This window comes from Castor canadensis, chromosome 8 (genome assembly GCF_047511655.1).
Source record: "Castor canadensis chromosome 8, mCasCan1.hap1v2, whole genome shotgun sequence".
NCBI lineage: Eukaryota > Metazoa > Chordata > Mammalia > Rodentia > Castoridae > Castor > Castor canadensis.
The window spans coordinates 140773632-140794706 of NC_133393.1; the positions used below are offsets into that span (position 1 = coordinate 140773632).

Here is a 21075-nt window from a genome sequence, read left to right on the forward strand (position 1 = left end):
ATCTTTCCGTGTACCCGCCAATATTAAGCCTGGTCTGGGATGTTGCAGGGGCATCTTCCCACGCCAGCCTGGTTAAGACTCTTTTGCACTTTGGATAATCTGGAGAAAGCTCTACCTCTGGGAGAAATAAAGTTTTAAAGCCCACAAGCCCCTTTTGCCTTTCGGGGAGGGCGGGGTTGAGGTGCATGTCAGAGACGGCATAAGTCAGGGGTGGTGTGTGTGTGTGTGTGTGTGTGTGTGTGTGAAAGCCCAGCTGTCGCCTGACCCCAAGTCGCGTGCAGTTTCCCTAACCTTGACTTTAAGTCAGCCCTCTTTAACCCTTGAGGGTTGCAAAACAACCCTTAAACTGGGCTGTCGTTGGAAAGAAACACGAAACCTTCCAGTTTGGATCTCCCTGGGGGCTTGGGGCAACTTCCCCGCTAGGTCGCCTAAGGGATTTTAAATCGTCGCGTGCCATCAGAGCCCCCTTTCCCCGCTCAGACACCTAACGCCACTCCCCGCCACTTCCCTCTCCACCCGTGGGCGGGGGTGGGTGGCAGCACCGAGGCGATTTATTCGTATTTTTTTTCCCCTCCGGGTTTTGTCATGGAAACGCTGACACAACCTCCAGACGGCGGCCGAGGCCGGCCGGGGACTGAGGGCTTTTGGGACCCTGCGGGAGAGCGGCGCGCACTCTGGACTCCCCGGGAAACAGCTGGACGCGACCATGTCCCGGGTAGGGGCGGGGGGAGGCGACGCTCCGCCCCGGCGCGGCCCCGCCCTCCCCCGCTCCGTAGGCGCCCTCCCCTCGCCGGGGGCTGCGAGTTGCATTTGGTAAAACCCAGCCCCGGAATATATAGATCATTGGAGCGCAATGAAGTAGCCTTTGGAGAGGAGGGAGGGGGCCGTCCAACTGCCACAGCGGCCAGCGCACGCCAGCGGCCGCGGCACCATCATCACCGCTCGCACCCTAGTCGCCCGGCCCGCGGGGAGGCAGCGGCGGCCGCCGGCGCCCGAGCAGCGCGGAGAGGCGAGGAGGACCAGCTGGAGCGCGCGGCCGGCGGGTCCACGCATCCCGGCACTTCCAGACCAACTCCGGCGCCTTCCACACCCCAGCCCCGGGCTGGGGGCTCCGAGGATCGCCGCGAAGCCAAGCCCGATCCTCTCCCCCGAGCCCTGCCCAGCTCTGCTTTGCACCTCCCGGGCTCCGGTCCGCGCGCCGGGGTCCCCGCTCCTGCGCCCGGGGCGCGCCTCCCGGACACCCCGGTTCCCGCAGCCAGGACAAAGCCATGAAGCCGGCGCTCCTGGAAGTGATGAGGGTGAACAGAATTTGCCGGATGGTGCTGGCCACTTGCTTGGGATCCTTTATCTTGGTCATCTTCTATTTCCAAAGTATGTTGCACCCAGGTAGGGGGCGCGTTAGCGTGGTTTTGTTGGATATTTTCTTCTCCCTCGCTCTCTCGCTCGTTCTCGCTCGCTCTCTCTGCCTGGTTTCTGCCTCCTCCAACCTTACCTCTTTCCCCTCGGCCTCTTCGGGGCGCCTAGCTGCCGGATCCTCCCGAGTCACCGAGTTGGGATGGGGAGGAGGGAAGGTGTGCTCCTTTCTCTTCTTCCTGGCTCCAGGAGAAGATGTGGCTAGGGGCGGTAGTGACCTACCCCCATCTTCCTTTTTATTTCTTTGTGTCTCTTGTCTGTCTGCTAGGTAGCAGGGAAAGGTAGAGGCTGTGGGAAGCTGCGGGGGTTGTTTTGGAGAGAACGAAACTCCGGCCCTCTCCTGCCCAGGTCTGAGGATGAAAGAGGCACCGGGAGCCGCCGCTCTGAGCCCGGGCGCGCTGCCTCTTCCTGGTTGGGGGCTCAGGGGCCAATGGTGACGCCCCGGCGAGCTCGCTCAGTCCCTGCTGGGGACCGGGAAGTCCCAGGCTCAGCTCCCACGTGCTTCGGGCTCGGCGGCGCTGAGCAGGTGCGGTGAGAGGTCGGTTGGGTTGCTGGCCCTGCCCTCCACCAGGCGCCGACCCTTGGCAATACACCCTAGGGTCCAGCGCCTCAGTGACCTTGCTGCTGGTATCCTGGGGCCTGGCCTACCCCTCGCCCCCCCCCACACTCTCAAGACCCTAAGCTGGGGGCTCAGAGCTCCTGGAACATGCCTCGATCACCGCAGTTTGGGGGGAACTTTGACCAGTTGTTTTGCTGACCGTCGGTTTGCATGCCCTGCTCCTGGGTTCCTGAGTCCCCCGGCTTATGGGATCGAACCCCTTCCTCGGGTCCCCCGTGGCTTACGCAAAGTTCCCCATCTGAAATGAGTGCTGGCCCAGCAGAAGGCCCAGCTCACCGCTTTGCACCGAGGGGCGCAGAGGAAAGTTTGGGACTGGGGGAGGCAGGGGCGCCCTCGAGCGCCGCAGCCCGGAGTCACTGCTCGGCTCCGAAGCCCAACAGGTAGAACCGCCTGGGGTACCCGGGTCTCCCCGCAGTCCCAGTCTCTGCCCTGCACCCCGATTTCTCCTGCTGGGCCACGTTGGCTCCGCAATCCATGGTTTTTTTTTTTTTTTTTTTTAACGCCCTGGAGTTGTCTTTCTCAGCGCAGCCACGGCAGAGGTTTGCTTTTCTAATTGCAAGGAGGGAGGTGGAAACACATTTCCTTCCAGGGAAATGGGCTTGGTGTTTTTCCTTTTGCCTCCCGCCTTCTCCTTTCAGTGTCTCTCTAACGCTTCCAGCAGACGCAGCCCCTCATTCATCAAGCCTGTGCCGTGGTGGATGGCAGAGGAGTGAAGCTGTTCTTTGCATCAAACAGGCCGTGCTGCCGGCTGTGAGATTCCTTGACAGCACGGGGACAGACTGCCTCCTCTGCTGGGCCTGGAGCAGCTGTTAAGGCCCAGCACTGGCAGGAATCTGGCCCAACCGACACTACCACATGGAACCTTAGGACATCCGAGCCAGCTCTGTAAAAGATGGCTTTTGTTTGCAGCTGGTTATTTTTAGTTTAATGTCAGCAAACTAGAGCCGGTATTTGTCTCCTCACCCAAACCTGTGGTTGTGAAACCTCAGAGGGAATTTAAAAATGGACCTTGTTGGCATTCTGGTATCCAGGCGGTGGTGGTGGTGGTGGTGTGGACAGGACCAGATAGACAGGCATCTTGGAGTGCCCGGCTCCATAAGCCCCTGGAGACCAGGCTTGTCTCTCCCCAGAGGGCTTAGAGGACAAGGTAGTGCCGATATAAAGGAACCCAAGCAGTTTAAACAAAGGGCCTTATGATTTGATCTAGACTCCTGAGATGTGTTCAGGCCTATTCAAGTTTTGCTGGGACCTTGCATACCAGGTAATTGTCTACAGAAATGCCTTGAACAGGAGTGAGTGACAGCCTCGAGCAGGAAAGCAGTTTGGCTTCTCTGTACCTGAGAATGGTCCAGTGAAATTCCATTTCATGGTGTCCTGTGGGAAGTAATTTTGTAGTTAAAGATCCCAGAAACTTTCAACTTGTAATTAATTGGCGTTTTGCTAAGATTCTGACTCCAGCAGACTTTTGACTTGGAAGTGGCATTAGCTCTTTTCAGCCTAGCCTTTTGGAAACAAGACAGAACCTTTTAGAAGCCTGTGCTGGTCACAAGTCTGGTCCTGCCCTGCCCTTTGCTTTCCTTTCCTCCCAAGAAGTGGCATTTGTTTATAATTCACATCTTGGAGTCTGCTTTCCTTTTCCCAAATCACAGCAAAAAAAAAAAAAAAAATTACTTTCATTAGTTCAATTGAAAGGGCTTCCTTATTTGAAATTTATATATACTTATATTTTGGCAAAAACTCTATTTCAATAGTTTATTATTACATGAGGCATAAAATATGCTTTGAAATTCATATTAAACATCTTTTTCTTTGGGAGGGTTCATTTTGTTAACGTCCAGTGTTGATGACAGCTGATGCTAAATCTTTCTACTGCTTTGAATTTCAAACGTTACACTACCTTTGCACCTCTGAAAGGTCTTAGAGCAAGGGTAGGCAACCCTTTAGCCTGCTTCTGTAGTTTTAGTCTGTGCACATCAGCCTGGGACTGACAGAAGGGACCACAGCATGACACAGTTTGTGTTACTAAAAATTGGGTGGCCTGTGGCAGGATAGATACCTATATGTAAGACAGAAAAAATAGTATTGTGAAAGAAATGACCTCCAGGCTTCTTTGGTGGCTGGAGGGTGTGCAGAGGAACAGAAAGAATAAAAGACAGCTGGCAGGGGACTGGTTGTCTGTCCCTCTGATTCTAATCTGGGGTCCATTGTCTTGTACTTTTCTCATTCATAAGCTTGGGTAGTTTGTCAACTTGAGTACTTGGCCATCAGTTACACCACTGAGGGTTTAGCAGAAGTGGGTCTTGTCAGGCAGTTTTCTTTAGAATCTTTGTCTTCATGAAGAACATTTTTTTAGGTCAGACACTAGGTTTTAGGTTCCATTCTAACCCAGATGTTTTGCCTGGTACATAGTAGGTGGTCCATAATGCATTTGCTGGCTAAAGTAGCTAGAGTCTAGAAGTAGACTCTGTGTCTCCAGTTCCAGAAGGTGGCTTCAAGCCACAAGTGCCTGGCCAGTGCTTCTGGCTCCCTCCATGCCTCCCTGGACTCTGAGTTCCCCTGAGACCTGGACCCAGTTTAAACTCATCAGACCAGACCAGATCTTTCACCATGGCCTAAATTTGCTGTGCTTGAGGTCTTAGGCAGAGGACCCATTACTCAGTGTCCTGGTCACTGGGAGAAGGGTGGCCTTGTTTAGCCACTGATTTGAAGAAATCCATGCTGAGGACAGACACCTCCTGGAGGCGTGAACTGCTCCTAAGTGGGTGAGATTCAGACCACATACCTGTGGTTTCTGCCTCCATGAATACAGCCTGTCAAAGTTCTTCCCTCACTAAACTATCTTGCATACCTGCTTTGATAGAACTGCGTCCTGAGATGCAAAGCTGAGGCCCCAGGCTGCTAAGCCTGTGAAGCGTGCACATCCCCCCTCCCACTATTGCGATACTGTAGGATCGTGGTTTTGTTTGAAGGCTACTGTTTGTAGAGGAGCCGCCTGGTAAGGAGAAAGCCTCTTTCTCTTTCCTTTCTTTTTTTCCTTTTGCTAGATGTTTACTTTCACTCACCTGGGGTTTCTTTGCCTTAGTTAAATCTATTGACAGATTATAGCCTGGGGTGAATTTGATCAAAGTACATTATATGCATGTATGGAAATATCACAATGAAACCTCTTTGTATGATTAATTTACGCTCATAAAATGATGGTAGCAATGTCACTTGATCAAGTTGAGTATAAAATGCCTTTGGAAGTATAATTTTAACCTACTAAATATGTGCTCGTTTTAGAAAATTTGGGATGTACAGAAGAGAAACACTCATCTGTTATTCATCAGAGCAATGGCCCTTTTCTTCTAATCAGAAAATCCAAAATTCAAAATGCTCCAAAATTCAAAAGCTTTGAGATTCCCTTGATACCACAAGTAGAAAATTCCACACCCAGCGTTACTGTCCCGGCACAGTCAAAACACAGATGCATTAACATACTGTATAACATTGCCTTTAGACTATGGGTATAAAGTGACTATGTGACGTAAATCAGTTTCATGCTTAGACTGGGGTCCAATCCCCCAATATCTCATTACGCATGAGTATATGCAGATATTCCAAAAGTTGAAAAACACCCAAAATCTGAAACACTTCTGGTCCCAAGCATTTCAGATAATCTGTATTTGTATTCAAAAATAGTCAAGATCACGCCATGCATTTTGTACCTTGTTCAATAAAATATATTTTAAACAAATAACTAAATCATTATGAACTAGCTATTAAATTTAAAGACAGAAAGTTTAGCCACAATTTTTTTTTTTGATGGGACTTGAACCCCAGGTCTAATGTTTGCTAGGTAGGTGCTCTACCACTTGAGCCAGTCTCAGCTCGAGGGCCTCTCAGCCCTGGCCACAATTTTTTGCTTACAGACCTGCCTGTGTCTTCACTTTTACCCCCTCCTTTGCAGGATATCAGCCCTAGTACTGTCTCTTTTCTTATTGTTGCACAAATGTAATTTTGCATTAGAGAGTCTTTTTGCATGTACATAGAGTGTGTTTGGAGTCATTCTAGCACTTCAGGGGTTGTTATCTGAAACTTCCTTTGAAAAGGTGTCAAGGGGGTCTCCCATCTGAGAAGCAGGAATTCTGAAAAGAGTGTTAAGAACATTCTCAGCCTGGCTTGCCAGTGGTTTTAATGTTTGTGAGTTTTCATAGCAGCACCAAGATGAGGCAGCTATGCTAAGCAGCTCCTTTGACAGTCACAGCCACCATGGACACCAATGAGGAGTCCTCATTTTATTGCCTTCTGAAGTCCAAGGGCTGACCAGCCACCACGGGAAGGGCAGATGGGGGATTTGTGTGGCACAGAAGAGGGGAGTGGGTAAGGGAATCCATACCCCCACCAGAGGCCACCGCTGTTTGTGTTTGTCTGCTTGAGAGGTCATCTTGCTTATGGCTTTATCAGCACAGCTATTTCAAAACAGGAAATCAAAGGCTTATGAGCAGAGGCACCACCCTTTCCCTTCTCAAAGCCACGGAAGGACAGACCTCTTCTTAGAGGTCAAGTGACAGAAGCACTCCTGAAAGTCATGGCCAGGAGGCTCCTTCAGAGTGCAGACAGAGAAAATCCACAGTCCCTCTGCTGACTCATTTTGTTTGCCTTGGCCATTCTTCTCTTGAACCGTGAGACCCATCTTTATGAGAAAGAAGGGCGGGGCGGGGTAGTTCCTGCATGAGGTTATTGAACAATGGGAACTATCAATTACAGTCTCCGGGAATTTGTAATCTGATGTATCTTGGATTAAATGTGATTGACACTTACAGGCAACCAATCAGTCTCTCTCTCTCTCCTTTTACTTCTGTCTCTCTCCTTTTCTTTCTTCTACTCTGTGCCAGGCACTGGAGACACAAAACGCATACCAGCCCTTCCTTGTGGAGCTAGCATTCCAGCGGGGCAGACCATCTGCAAGCAAATGCAGAAGTAAATACTCTGTGTGGCCAATCAGGAGGAGAGTTGAGGGGTGTGAGAGGCCGGGGTGTAACTTAGTGGAGGTGATCAGGGGATGTCATTGGAGAGCAATGGCTGACCTGCCGGAAGTGAAGCATCCCAGCGAGCATGTTCTAGGCAGAGCGCAGCCCAAGGCCAGCTCTGGTCCCCGAGTGTACATGTCTGCAAAGGAGGTCAGAGGACCTGAAGCAGAGGGACGGAGGGAAGGATGGAGACAGCAAAGACCCTGAGAGGGGGTGAGATAACTGCAGGCCTTGGCCTTGACTAAGGAAGAGAGGGGAAGTGCTAGAGAGGTTTGAGCAGGGAACTCTGGGGAAGGGAGGTGAGCAACAGGGTGGAAGGGAGGTACAGGGCTGAAAATGGGACCCGTAACTTGTGCTGTTGTGTTTATCTTTGGGATCCCATAGTGCATTTGTTAAAGTGGTCACCATGTAAGTGGATCACCTTCATTTTCAGGTTTTAAAGCAGTAACATACAAGCTACAATCTATGGTGCAAAAACACCCATAAACAGCACGGGGCTTATGTAGGCACTGGATAAAAATATATAGATTAAATGGATGTTGATTAGGGGGTAGAAGACTCAGGTTCTAGTGTGGGTCCCTCACTCTCTGTGCCTTTGATTATTGTGTTTGTGACCGATATCATTTTTTTTTCACACTTTAGTACTGCTGACATTTGACTGTGTTGCAATCAATGGCAGTGGAGTACTATGTTGACCTTTCCTGAGCAGCCTTTTCTTTCTTAGTGAAATAGCAGTGTGCCTGCACAGCTCGTGCCCTCGGAAGCCACCTCTATAAATTGTGACAGTACTTTGTGTAAGCCACAGCACACTCTGTAACCTCTGCAAGATGCAGTCTCCGAGCGGGGGCGTGCAGTGCCCAGGCAGCCAGGATTGCCTGCTGCTTCCAGCCATGCCAGTGTGCAGCCTGCCAAACTTTTTTTCAGAGCCTTAGGGCTTGTAGTTAGTATCTCTTTGATTAACAACGAGATTGGTTAAGAGTCAGGATGGGAAGGAAGGGAAATAAATTCTTTAACTTGGAGCAGTTCCAATAGGTACAGGCCCAGAAATTGCCTGGGCAAAATGCACTTGTGTGAATTACTCTGTCAAGGTCACTGAGGTCTTCTGGCCTGTAGCATGTGTCTTCTTCAGCCCTTTCAGAAGTGTATTGCAGTTGTTTGTCTACTTGTATGTCTTTCCCTTTTCATCTAGCAGGGCAGGAATCCTGTCATGTCACCCTCATAACCTGTGAGTTTGGTTATGGGGGGTAGGAAATATGTAAAGAGTAAATATGTGGTCTGGTGAAGTGGCTCCTGTGGTAGAGCACCTGCCTAGCAAGCATGAGGCCCTGAGTTCAAACCCCAGTATTACCAAAAAAAAGCAAAAAACAAAAAACAAGACAGAGAGAGAGAGAGAGAGAGAGGGAGTAAATATGTGAATCTGAAAAACATCTCTTTCAACCCAGCCCTGCCGGCCAATGTGCACAGAACCAAGATGGACGAGTTAGGTTGGATTGTCATCACCAAATAGGTTCTCATGTGGTCTAGTCTATTCGCCTCTCAAACCTCTTTGCTGCCATTGTGCTCTTGCTGAGGACAGGCCACAGTAAGCAGGCTAGTTTACCAAGGGAATTTGGTGCTTGTAACGTTGTTGGAGGTGTAGAGTGAGGAACGATGGCCAGTCACTCAATGGAAGTAGTGTAAGTAATAATTTGTGAGCTGGTAGAAATTGGCATGACTACTTAAAGCTGACTCACATGAAAAAAATAAAAGATGCTGACTCACAAGCCTGGTGTGGTGGTGCATGTCTATAATCCTGGCACTTGAGAGGAGGATAATGAGTCTGAAGCCAGTCTGGGCTATAGAGCAAGACCCAGTTGCAAAAAACCAAAAATCTAAGCAAGCAGACAAGCAAACAACGACAAGCCCTGACTCACGAGGGGTTCCACTACTTTTCAGATTGTGTCTGGAACTATTTATTGAATGCAAGAGCAAGCCAATGACACAGCTGGAAGATGCTCTTGCTAAAAGCCCCTCCTTGTCCCATCACTGTGTTCGCCAGCAGCACCACAGGCAGGAAGGGTGTCATGCTTGCGTCCTGTATTTGAGTGAGTGCCTCAGTGAGGGGAGGGGGGAGTTCATATCCAGCAACTTCATTTCAAAGAAGTGTGGGAAATACAGTTTTAAGTTTGCCAGCCTCTGCAGTCAGAAAACTTTCTGGAAGGAGGGCGGAATGAATGCTGAGTGCATACCCATGGAATTTAGCAATATACCCCATTGGGAAAGCACTTGAACAGTCACCCCATACATTTTGCTTATAAACAATTCATGTACGTTACTATAACCATTATCTAAATAGGACCCTTTCGAACAATGGCGACAATACATTGCATTTGTTGTCTCCTGGCTAAATCTGTTGGTTGACTCTTTGTCAACTCTGATTCTATTTTTACCTTGTATTGTGGTCCACGAAGACCTAGTGGTCTCTGCAAGAGATGGCTCCCTGTGGTGTGTGCCTGCACTGTGATAGCTTCTGCTGGGTTTCTAGGCTGGGATCTTGTTTACCCTCTGTTCCGTTTTGTGAGGATTGCGATAGTTAGGTTAGGATAGGGATGTAGACCATGTAAGTGTACCTCAGATGCAGTTGTGCCTGGTGATCCATTGAAATATGCTGAGCTGAGCAGAGGGGATTTTTGAGATGGCCGCTGTCGTGGGGACTTTGTGGTTACACATTTCACCTGCCCCTCAGGGTACCTGAATGCCATAAATGACATATAACCTGAGGTGACATGTCACATGGGGGTGTTTCTGATCATTTGAACTCTTTAACATTAGTCAACTTTCACTTTTTTAGGTTAAATAAAAGTGAAAGGTCTAATGGTTCCTTCCCAGACCCCTTTGAGGTACAGTGTCCACTGAACTTTGGAGCCCCAAGTCTAGACTTGTCTTGAATGTATCCAGTAGTTGTCAGACCTGCCCTAGTCAGCCTTGGGCAAAAGTACAGTATCAGTTAGCCCAGGTGGTGGGTTAGTTTGATTTTGGATAAGCAGCAAGGGAAAGCAGCTGGTTCCACTATCTCTGCAGTTTAGCTCTGACTCAGATAGACATGGATCAAGGAAAAGAAACTCAGTAACTTAAGTGTTTAGGTCTTTATCATCCTTGGCTGGAGCAGTTATCCGAAAAGATTTGGGGAAGAAAGCCACAAAGGCAACTACGTGGGTTGGGTGGTGGCTAGATTTTTGTTCAGAGCTGTTCACTTCAAAGAATCGCAGAAGAGGGAAAACACAAAGATCTCTTTAGCGCTGTAACGTAACACCTCACGTTTCTTAATGGCTGTAGTATCACTGCACGGTTGCTGCCATAGTGGAAAGGGCACAGAATTTGGAGTCCCGAGACCAGCATTCAGGCCTTGGCTGTCCACTGTACCCATTTGAGGTCATGCAGGATATTTCTGTTGAATGCTTAGTAAGAATTAGGCCCTGTTCTAAGCTCTGGGGACACAATAGGCACAAAACAGACAAAAATCCATGTTCTCGTGGAATTACAGCCTAGGAGGGGAGACGGAGTAACGGATGCATGTTTGCATTACGAAGTATGTTTGACGGTGTCAAATGTTATGGAGAAAACAGTGAAGCAAGGAAGGGGGTTTCAGATGACAGCGGGGAGGGGTACACTTTAAATCGGGTGGTCAGGGAAGGCCTCGCTGAGAAGGAGGCTTTGAAGATGGATGGAGATAGGGGATGAGGATAGATAGGGATGAGCTGATGGAATAAGAAGCGTATTTGTTGGGTATTATTTACTGAAGGCTGACGTGGGCCACTCCTCAAAGGACTCTATTGAGGCACACATTGTCCTTATCACCCTTTTATCAGAGGGGAGACAGGCACAGAGAATCTCACTTCTAAGGTCACAAGGCGAGGAACCGATGGAGTTAGAACTAAACCAAGGTTGTCTGGCCTCACATCAGTTGCTCTGAACACCTGGTTGGGACTTCTGCAGGGTGAATCCTCAGTCCCAACCCGAGGATTGATGAGAACGATTGGAATTCAGGGTTGGGGGAACCTTTCTGTCTACCACAGAGTCAACGTGCCAAATGGCAATAATACACTTCTGAAAAAATGCCCAAAGACTTGGCTTACACTCCATCCGGTGTACAGCCTTCTGTACCCCATGACTTGGGCAAGTGCCTGGCACACTGTAGGAGCTTACTAATGAATAGAATGAGTGACTGAGTGCAAGTGACAGACTCACAGATCAGGCCCCCTCTTTGCCAAGGGCAGATAGTAGTTCTTCCTGTCCTCTGGGTGGTATGGTGAGGACTGAATGTGAGAATGTACTGGAAGGCCTGTTGACAGGATGCTTCTGTTATAATAACTGCCCTGAGGTCCTTTGTTCTAAGGTTGTCATCTTCAGGTCTGTGACAATGCTGTTGTATTTCATTCTCTTTGAAACCCGAGCAAATGTTTATCCATTTATTGAATGGATTCTGATGTTTATTCTCCTAGGAAGATCTTTCCGGGTGCTCTGGCCTTCTATCTGCTGTGCTAACGGGCTCATCCCACTGTCAAGGCCAAAGCTTAGCTCTGCCTCCCTGTAGCATTTTGTAAAGGCAGAGTTTATATTTGGTGAAAAAAACCAGCCTGTGGTTTCACGCAGAATGCAAAGACATAGCTCTTTTCCCCCAGTTATACACGTAATTACCCTTCAGGTTCTCATTAGCTTTAAAAAGTGTTACTTGAAAAAATAAACCAGCACAGGGCACCAGTGGATGCCATTTTTGAGGCTGAACTCAGAAAAGATGAAAAGCAATTATTTCAGAAGCGTGGCAGCTGTCACAGGAGCAGTTGAGTGCAGGACAGAGCTGTTATGCAGAGGAGGATATTATGGGTCAGTCACCCCTGACTCCTTCCCTGCGGGTGCCACAGAGCCTGCTGTGTGCTTGGCAATCATACCTAGGGCCTCAGCCTATTTCTGCCATTGTCACCAGATCAGGTGCTGAAATTTGGCTAAAAGATTCTAACCTTAATTTGAGCTTGGGCCCATGGTCTTGAACCTGAGACTGAAGGTGTAGTTGAGACAGTCTCTACAGGGCTTCCTCTTAACAGAGGCGTATGAGTGGGGTCTGTGTGTCACGCTCCCATTCCTTGCATGTGAAAATGTCACTTCAGGCACATTGCGCTCCTTCCACCTTGCCTACTCATTAATTTTCAACTGGGGCCATTGTTTTTGCCTTCTCCTCTCCCCCAGAGGAGACATACCTGGGAGGATTTGATTGTCACTACTGGGGAGGAATTGCTGTTGATACCTAGTGGGTAGAGGTCAGGGGTGCTGCTAAGCATCCTACACTGCGCAGGATGGTCCCATATAACAGAGAACAGTCCAGCTCTAAATATCAATAATTGGGAAACCTTTACCCAGATTCAATGTTTTTCTGATGCTTTACTTAAAAATAACACTATGACTAAATCACTAAGTGAGTTTGTGCTAAGTACTAAGTGCTTACTATGTATTAGATAGTATGTCACCTGCTTTCCTTCCATGTTCACATCTGATCTCCCAGAGCCTTGGGAGGTGGGCTCCTGCTAATCCCATTGTATAGATGAGGAAACTGAGGCTCTAGAGAGGTCAAGGAACTTGCTGGCCTGGAAAGTTGGAACAGGATCTAGGCTCAAGGCCGGCTGACACCAAAGGCTATGCTTCCGTCTCACCTGTATATCCTGTCTACTTGGTCTTGGTTTCAGCTAATTAGGTCAAGAGCTAATTATTTTATAAAGGCCTTGAGCTCAGCCATGGACTAAGTTAGTAAGTGGGCCATTCAGCAATAGCCCCTTCTCTTCTTACTCTACACTCTATCCCTGGTGAGCTCAGCCCTCTTGGGGCCAGAGCTGTTGTCTGTGTTCAGATGACTTTCATCTCTCTTTACCTTGCATGTGTTCTGAGGTCAAGGTCCAGTTCCTATGTTTCTTCCCATGTGGAACCTCATCCATCCCCTCTTGGTTAGGGTGGCCTTTCTCTGCATCCCAGAGTCACCTTGTGTGTACATCCCTGTATACACACTTTGGTATACTGGCTCCTTCAAGGCAGAGGCCATGTTTTTACTTCCCATGGTATCCCAACATGTAGAATAGATGGTACGTTGTAGGCTCAATAAATATTTGTCTAAAGAACCAATACATTGATGGGAATTGAAAATCCTTTGGCTGGGGAAGTGGTTCAGTGGTAGAGTGCTTGCCTAGCATGGGCAAGGCTCTGGGTTCAATCCCTAGCACTGCCAACAAGAAAAGGAGGAGAAGAAAACCCCCTTAACCAGGATGGCTGGAATGGAATTTTCATTTCAGTTTGATTCCACAGTGACCTGTCATTCAAGAGTGAAGCAGCTAACTTTTTTAATGTCATAGTGAGGTGTAGATATAGCCAAGAAGTGGATGGTTGCCAAGTGGTGGTGATGGTGGCGCTGGAAGCACCATAGAAGGGAATCTGCTGATTTGGTGCAGCTGTCCAGGAGGAAGGTGGAAGTAAGTTTCTGATAGCAACATTGGAAGAAGTGAAAAGAAATGGGTAGAATTCCAATCTAAAATATTCTAACAGGTGTCACTATCAAAAATTAATGTAATACTTTACATCTTTTTGGTAGTAAGGCCTCAGAAATCCAATGTGAATTTCACTTGTAGGACATCTCTATTGAGACTAGCTATACTTCATATTCTTGATAACCAGACACTGGCTTCTGGCTGTTAGAATGGGTAGGGTGGCTTCAGAGGTTGGAGTACTTTCTCTGCGTTGAACTAGGTGGGATTCCCCTCCCCTTTCTCTCTTTTGGAAAAGGGGATGTTGTGTTTTCTGGGGTTCAGCTCTGGCCTTTGGGAAAAACCTTGGTGACCTCAGGCTTCAGTGTGAAATAGGAGGTAAGTGTCGCAGAGTTGCATATGGTACCTAAAGTCATTTCCCACCCCTAAGGTACCTTAAAGGCTTCTAGTGCATCAGTGGCTGTCTGAAGCTTGGCTTCCCCAGAGTTCCTAAGGAGCTGCAATGTGGGAGAGAAACTGCTTCCCTGATGAGGCAGTGGAGACAAGATTCAGGGAATGGCTTAAATTTGGCTTACAACACTCTGATATGAATATTGGAGTGCAAAGCTTGCCCCCAGGAAGACTACTCTATTGGGGTGGGCAGAAACACGCAGGATGTACTGTCTTCAGTTTACTTTGCTTTATTTGCAGTGATTTGGATGGAGCCCAGGACCTTGCACACGCTATGCAAGTGCTCTACCACTGAGGCACGTCCCCAGCTGATGACCAGATGTGATTAGGAAGGAGACAGGGGTTGTTTGGCTTTGTCTCGAGGACTCCCTTTTAGTGTTGGTTAGTTTTGAGTTAGGGGCTCGTTTTATGCCCAGGCCTGGACTGCAACCCTTCTATATGTCCTTCCCCACGTGGCTGGGATGACAGGCGCGTGGGGCTATTTAATCCAGCCATTGGTTGAGATGGGGGTCTCATGAACGTTTTTCCTGGGCTGGCCTTGAAACTTCGATTCTCCTGATCTCTTCCTCCTGAGTAGCTAGGATTATAGGCTTGAGCCATCCTGCCCAGCTCGAAGGCAGATGTTTTAAACCTACTTTCTCAAAATGGACTCAGGTTCACTTTAGAAGTTTCTGTTATCATTTAGTGGGAGGTAAGATTATTTACAAATGTACAAAGGGCAAAGTAAGAAGTGGCTTAAAAGCACTTGATGGTCGGATTTGAAACTGCAGTGTTTGCCTTGCGCATGCCAAAAATTACAGGCCCTGGAGGTTAAGTTTCAGTCTCTCAGTTGCTAATGGTGCCCTAGAAGGGTTGTGGAAGAGGTGGCCAGAGAGAGGGAGAGGCAGTGCAGCAGCCCAGGGAGGAAAGTTTCCTGCTTCAATGTGAGCTCCTGAGTGTACCTGGGGTCGGGCTGCAACTGTGGGTAGTCTGCCCTGGGGAGGCACGTGTAGAATGGAGCCCAGAGTCCTTCATCCCCTCCTGGGAAGGAAGACCCAGCCAGGCATGAGGTGTGGGGGCTCTGATCGCACAGTGCCCCAGCCAGAGGCTGTCCTCTGTCATTTCATATCAAAAAGCCACCTGCTCTTAGATCAGTTGTGGGAGAGAAGGGTGGCTAATTGCCCGGCTTCTGTGTGACACACACCGACACCACTGGCTTCCCAGCCACTTCTGGGCATTGTGCTGGGTACAGAGCGAGGGTTCCCTTCATTTCTCTGCTTGAGAGCAATAGCCCAGAGGTGTTTCCTCATCTGGGTCCCTCCTTCTTGGAGCCCCTCTTTTATTTTTCCCATTAAAACATCACTTCCCCACCCTCACCACAGGGAGAAACATCTGAAGGTTTATTTCTTTTTTTCCTGGTGGTATTGGGGTTTGAACTCAGGGCATCGAAAGATTTGATTTTTTAGAAAAGCGGTATATTTCCCTTCCCTTTGGACTTGGACGGATGCTGTGGACTTAGGCTCTGGAGGCCAAGGCTAACCGCAAAACTTCCCACTTGGCCATGGCTGCCAGGAGTTGCCAACAGTACCAGATCCTCCTTGTTGCTGGGGACATATGGGGACAGATCTCCCAGGCCCCTCGTCTGCGTGACACCGTGTCAGTCCCATGCAAGTCCGAGCAGTGAAATTTAAGTGGCTAGTCTTATACTGTCCTTGACATCCTCTGCTGTCACCTCCTGCCAGCTCCCAGGTCTGTAGCCACAACGATTCCACTTCTCCAGAGAGGGTCCTTGGTGTCACCCAGGAAACTGAATGAGAACTCTGACATAAGAGCTCCCCAGGGTCGGGGCCCTGTGACAACGGACTTCAGGTAGAACAGCAGATGACATGGGGGTCTCCTCTCAGCTGTCTCTCTGCCCAGAGCCTGTGGCCATCCATAGTGCTGGAGTCACATCCTGCCGTCCATGGGGACCGGGATCCCTAGGGCCCTATGATGGTCAGTCACGCACCATCCTCGCTGGTGGCCAGGTGTTTCTGATACTGCTGGGTGCAGGGGAAGCAGCGCAGAGCCTGTGGCCTCTACACACAGTGGCAGTTCAAAGTGGGGTGGCTCTGGTGGCTGTACTGAAAGTGATCTGTCAGGGCACTGCTGTGGCCAGACTGACGGTCACCATGCTGGGGGAAGAGGACGCTGTTGTGGGGCTTCGGCAGCGGGCTCCATGGATGCTCCTTGCTGCCCAGGTCAGCAGTGGAGACGGGGAGGAGGTGCCTCCGGGCTTGCTGGTTTGTGTCGCATTTGGTCTTGATGTACAGGAAGACCCCCAGGGTGGCCGTCATCATGCCCAGGATGTTGTTGCTGGTGACAAGGTCGCACAGCACGGGGAGGGACACCGTGATGATCTTAACTCTCTTGGTGGCATGGATGAGGAAGTCCAGAGGGAAGGGAAATTACTTTCTGTTCTCTGCCCTGCCCCTTCCGGCCACAGCTGGATTCCTCAGGGATCATGGTCAGTGTCGCAAGCTGTGTTTCTGTCTTGCTGCATGTCTCTGGGTGGTGAGGCCCCTCTGATGTCACTCCTGTGATGGTGTGGAAGGCTATCTTGGGGGGGGAGGTGTCTTGATTTGACAAGGATCTTGCATTTTTCTAGGGAATATTTTGTAGTTGTGTGTGTTTTTATGTCTTGTCCCCGTCAAGGGACACAGCAGGACTGGCTTATGGATCAGAAACTATTTCGTTTCTAAATGATTAAAAAAAGAAAAGTTTCCACTGGCAGTGTTTACCTGTTGTATTTTGGCAGTAAGCAAGGAGTGATGAAGCTTGTCCTCTGTGACCGCAGTCGCCGAAGATGGAGTGGACCCTAAGTACTGCAGTGCACTGTGTAATCAACCAAGTCACAGTGCTTTGCGTCCCTGACCTTTTTCTGTGCTGTGTTTACTTTGGGATCTGATCATGTCCTGGGTAATGGAGAAGGGGCAAGCCCCAAGCTGAGATCTGGTTTGCCAAATCAGACTCTTAGGTCGAGAGGAAGTTTGGGAGCTCCGCACAAGTGGTACACACCTGTAGTCCCGGCAGCTTGGGAGGCTGAGGCAGGAATTCCAGGCCAGTATGGACCACATAGCAGGACCCTGTCTCTAAAAATGAATTGAGAAATTTGCATTGTGGGAGAATCACAGCAGGAAGATTACAGGACCCGGGGTGCTGAGGTCTGGGTTGTGGTTCATCATCCCTGGCACCATGAAGGGACTGTGCCTTCTCAGAGGGACCACTGGCTTTGACCTGTGGCCTGCCCTTCTTTCTGTTCCTAGCCTCTGGCTGAACTGGGGGACAGCGAGCCACAGATGGAATAGCCATTTGCCCCATATCTCCTGGTGAGCACGACATTTCCCCGTTTAGAGAGGAAGTGACGCAGCTTACGCTGACTCCTGGTATGGCCAGGCTCTTGGTGCTTTTGGTAGTTGGAATTTTGTATTGTAGCACGCCAAGTTTCCTTGGCTTATTTTCCTGCTTGTCTGAGAGCTGACTCACCCTTAGCCTCGGGAGAGTCCGTTTGTCCATCTCTTGTTTGCTTGCTTTATAAATATTTTGGCCCAGGTTTTACACAACGATCCCGGCTGGCCTTCCCTGGAACTGTGGTGTCTGTGAAGTGACAAGAACCCACAGATCTACACTGCAAAGGTATTAATGGTAGCTGTCTGTGTGACAATGGTGACCCTGCCATTCAGGTCCAAGTGGCACTGGGCCTGTGCTTGGGTTTCATGAAGTTTCTGCTGCTGCTGAAATCTGTATATTGACATGTTGTCATGTTGACAAGACCTGCTGGTGAGGGAAATGACCGGCTTGGGTTTCTATGGTTATTAATTAATAAATGGGATATTTAATTCTGTATGTAAATTTACCAAAAAATAATTCAAAAAGCAATATAGTGTCATGGCAGGTTTCTAAGGAGGCATGTGTATGGACAGGTGGACTGAGGAGGTTTAGAATTGGGGTGAAGATCTAGTTAAGAAGTCCTTATTATGGAAGCTTCGGGGAAGGTACTGGAAGATTATTTTGAAAATGGAACGGTTCACTAGTGAAATCCTTTAAGAGTCAAGGTTTTGTTGTATGTAGGGCTCTGTGTAAGTTTGCTGTTCAAAAATGGAAGTAGAGGTTGCATATCAGAAACTGAGCAGGTAACCTTTTAATTGCTTGTAACAAAATAGCTTTTGTTAGGAGAGCAGGAGGCACCACCCAAAAGACAATTATGAGCTTAAAAATATTAGCTAGGGGGCTGGGGTGTAGCTCAGTGGTAGAACGCTTGCCTAGCATATATGAGGCCCTGGGTTCGATCCCCAGCACCACAGTAGACAAATAAACAAGTCAGCTAGGAACAGTGGCCTTGTGTGTTTTAGACTGAAAGCTGGTCCGTTCCACTCAGGAGGAGTGTGGCTGGGCTCTTTCCTGTGGTACTATGCAGAGAATCCTTTGGAAGCTTCTGTTGACTGTTCCCTGTGCCTGTAAAAGCAAATTGAGATTTTAAAAATAAATACAGGTCCAATCGTAAGTATCTTCCTGCAAATGAGAAGTAAGGGGTGTTGTCATTGGAAGGTCACAGTAACAATTCCTCTTTTATTCGTATAGGAGGGCAGTGGTGGGCGTTGTCAGTGAACTTGAGTTCTTGATCTGGTGCATCCTTCTGGGACTCCCCACGTGCTACCAGCAAAGGTAGAAAGTGACAGTTTTCAAACTGTCCCTCCAAGCCTATAGGGTCCTGAGTGGGTAACTCAAGGTCAGAGGAGAAGTCCTTGGAGGAGGCTGGGAGCTTCCCGGAATGCCTGCTCCTATCAGAGTGGCTCCTTGCTTCTCTTTCATATTTTGGGCTCTGATAAAGTTTTGTTAGAAGAAAGCATTTCACGGCTAAACCAATGACACTCTTGTCATTTACCGCTTAGGCTATGTCTAAGGTCACTTTGAAACCCAGATCAGATTCTATGAACAGCTCTCCACATGGATACACGGTTCCAGGGGAGGGGAATCAAAATGACGAAGAATAATTGCTGTTAATGTGATCTGACCAGACTACCATCAGCCCATCCCTCCATCCATCACGGGAACATTTACTGGCCAAAGTCACACACCCGAGTAAGACATGCATGCAGATAACTTGCGATTTAGCAAGTGGTGACAGACCCATATATGGTTGCTGCAGGGCTTTGTAATGAGAGTGAAGTGCAGCTAGAAAAAGGGGTCCTTAGTTTAGGGGAGGTCAGGGAATGCCTAGGGGAGGGGACGTTTGAGCTGGACCCAGCCAGTTATTCAATAGGCATTTATCGACTGCTAGCTGTGTGTGCCTGGATCCTTCCTTCTGAGCTAGAAAAACAGCAGGGGACAAAATAGATCTCTGTCTAACAGAGCTGACAGCCTTGGTGTAAAATTGTTCCAATGGGTTGGTGGCTCGTTCTCCACAGTGTCTCACATGGAGCAATTTTTGTGTATGTGCATGTATCTATATCTTCTGATTATGAGATAATTCAAATGTATTATAGGAAATTTTGAAAAATTAAATCCACTTCCAAAAATGTCATCCCTGATCCCTGTCACCCAGGAGGAATTCTGCTACCTTCTCTCTCTTCTCTCTCTTTCTCTCTCTCTCTCTCTCTCTCTGGGGGTACTGGGGTTTGAACTCAGGACTTTGTGCTTGCTAGGCAGGTGCTCTACCACTTCAGCCTTGCCTCCAGCCCTTCTTTCTATTTTGTTTTTCTATGTAGATACGTGCTTCCAAAGATGGACTCCAACGTGTAAGTATTATAGTGTATTTTGCATTTGCCACAGCACTGAAGGATGGTCTTTTCTCATGTCTTTCAGTTTTCTTTGAAAACACCATACTATTCCATCCTGTATTTTAATTTAATACTTTCTCTTTTATGAAACAGTTTTGAAAAAAACCTTTCCCTTTAAAAAAATGCCATGATAAATCTTTTGCATACAAATCTGAGTTTCTTAATACTCAGAGGGGGAATTCACAGGGTGTTTAAACTCTCGAAGGCTCTCAGTAGGTGTAGCCAAGTTGTTTTCTAGAAGGTTGTGTCCATTTATGCTTCATCCAGCCGTGGGTGGATATATCTTACTGCATCCCAGCCAGCTTGGTGAGCTGCTGTCCAGGCTCCTGACATGGCCTCCCTCTGTCTCGGCATGGACACTGTTATTTAGTGTTTGGTCTACATGAGATTCCAGGCTTCAGGAAGAAGGCATAGGCCATGTCCCATGTTGTCTTGCACTTGTAATAAAATAAGTGCTTGTCATGTGATGCTTTGTGTGTGGGAAGAATGAGCCAAGGGCAGGGTTTCACTAGACAATTGAGAAGAGAAAAGAACTTTCTTCATTGTCACAAAGAACTTTCCAGGAAAGAGAGCTCATCTATAGATGATGAGTGGCTTGTTTCAAAGTCACCTCCACAATTTTAATGCATGACCAAGAGGTCTGTAGAGTTTCCTCAGGCCTGAAAGTCAATGACAACATATGTCCTGACTGCTGATTTGCTGGCGTCCCTTCCCGGTGTCTAGATCATTTAGTCTTCTCAATAGCTGGGGAGAGAGGACTGTCTTCATCTTCATCTTTTGCTGAGACTTGAGAAATTTGGCATTGAACTTCGGGCCATATAGCCCCAGAGTGGGAGAACTGAGATTCCAGGTCCCCCACTCCAGGTGCTCTGCTAAGAGCCTCTCCTGTCTGTAAAGTGTGGGGCTGCTGTCTGTGAGAAGAACTCTGTGATCTAGGAGGAGAAATGCAGGGAGATGCTGTGGTCTCAACGCTCGTGTTCCTCCCAGAATTCACAGGGTGAAGCCTAACCCCTGAGGGATTGGCATTAGGAGGTGGGGCCTTGGGAGGTGAGTCGTGAGGTGGAGCCCTCACCAGTGGGATTAGTGCCCTTACGCAGGAGAGCCGCCAGAGACCCTGGACTCCTGCACATGTGAGGACACAGTGACACAGTGAGGACCTGGCGATGGCACTCACCAGACACCACATCTGCCAGGCCTTGATCCCAGCCTCTAGAACCAAGCAGTCACTTTTCTGCCACTCGGGGTTTAAACTGCCCACAGGCCAGGAGAAGGGGCGACCC

The 21075-nt window shown here is 48.6% G+C and overlaps 1 protein-coding gene across 4 annotated transcripts in view; it reads left to right on the plus strand.

Annotated features, from left to right (window-relative positions):
* Nucleotides 1-21075, plus strand: part of Chst11 (carbohydrate sulfotransferase 11) — a 245341-nt gene that overhangs the window by 5745 nt on the left and 218521 nt on the right. The window contains exon 1 of one of the 4 annotated variants that reach the window (XM_020152411.2): nucleotides 737-1386. The exons of 1 other annotated variant lie outside the window; for it this stretch is intronic. In XM_020152411.2, coding sequence (XP_020008000.1) covers nucleotides 1269-1386 — 118 coding nt within the window. In that variant the 5' untranslated portion in view covers nucleotides 737-1268. Of the gene's footprint in view, nucleotides 1-736; nucleotides 19754-21075 lie in introns of those variants that run through there. 2 more of the 4 variants (XM_020152417.2, XM_074084270.1) reach the window with 2 other exon arrangements.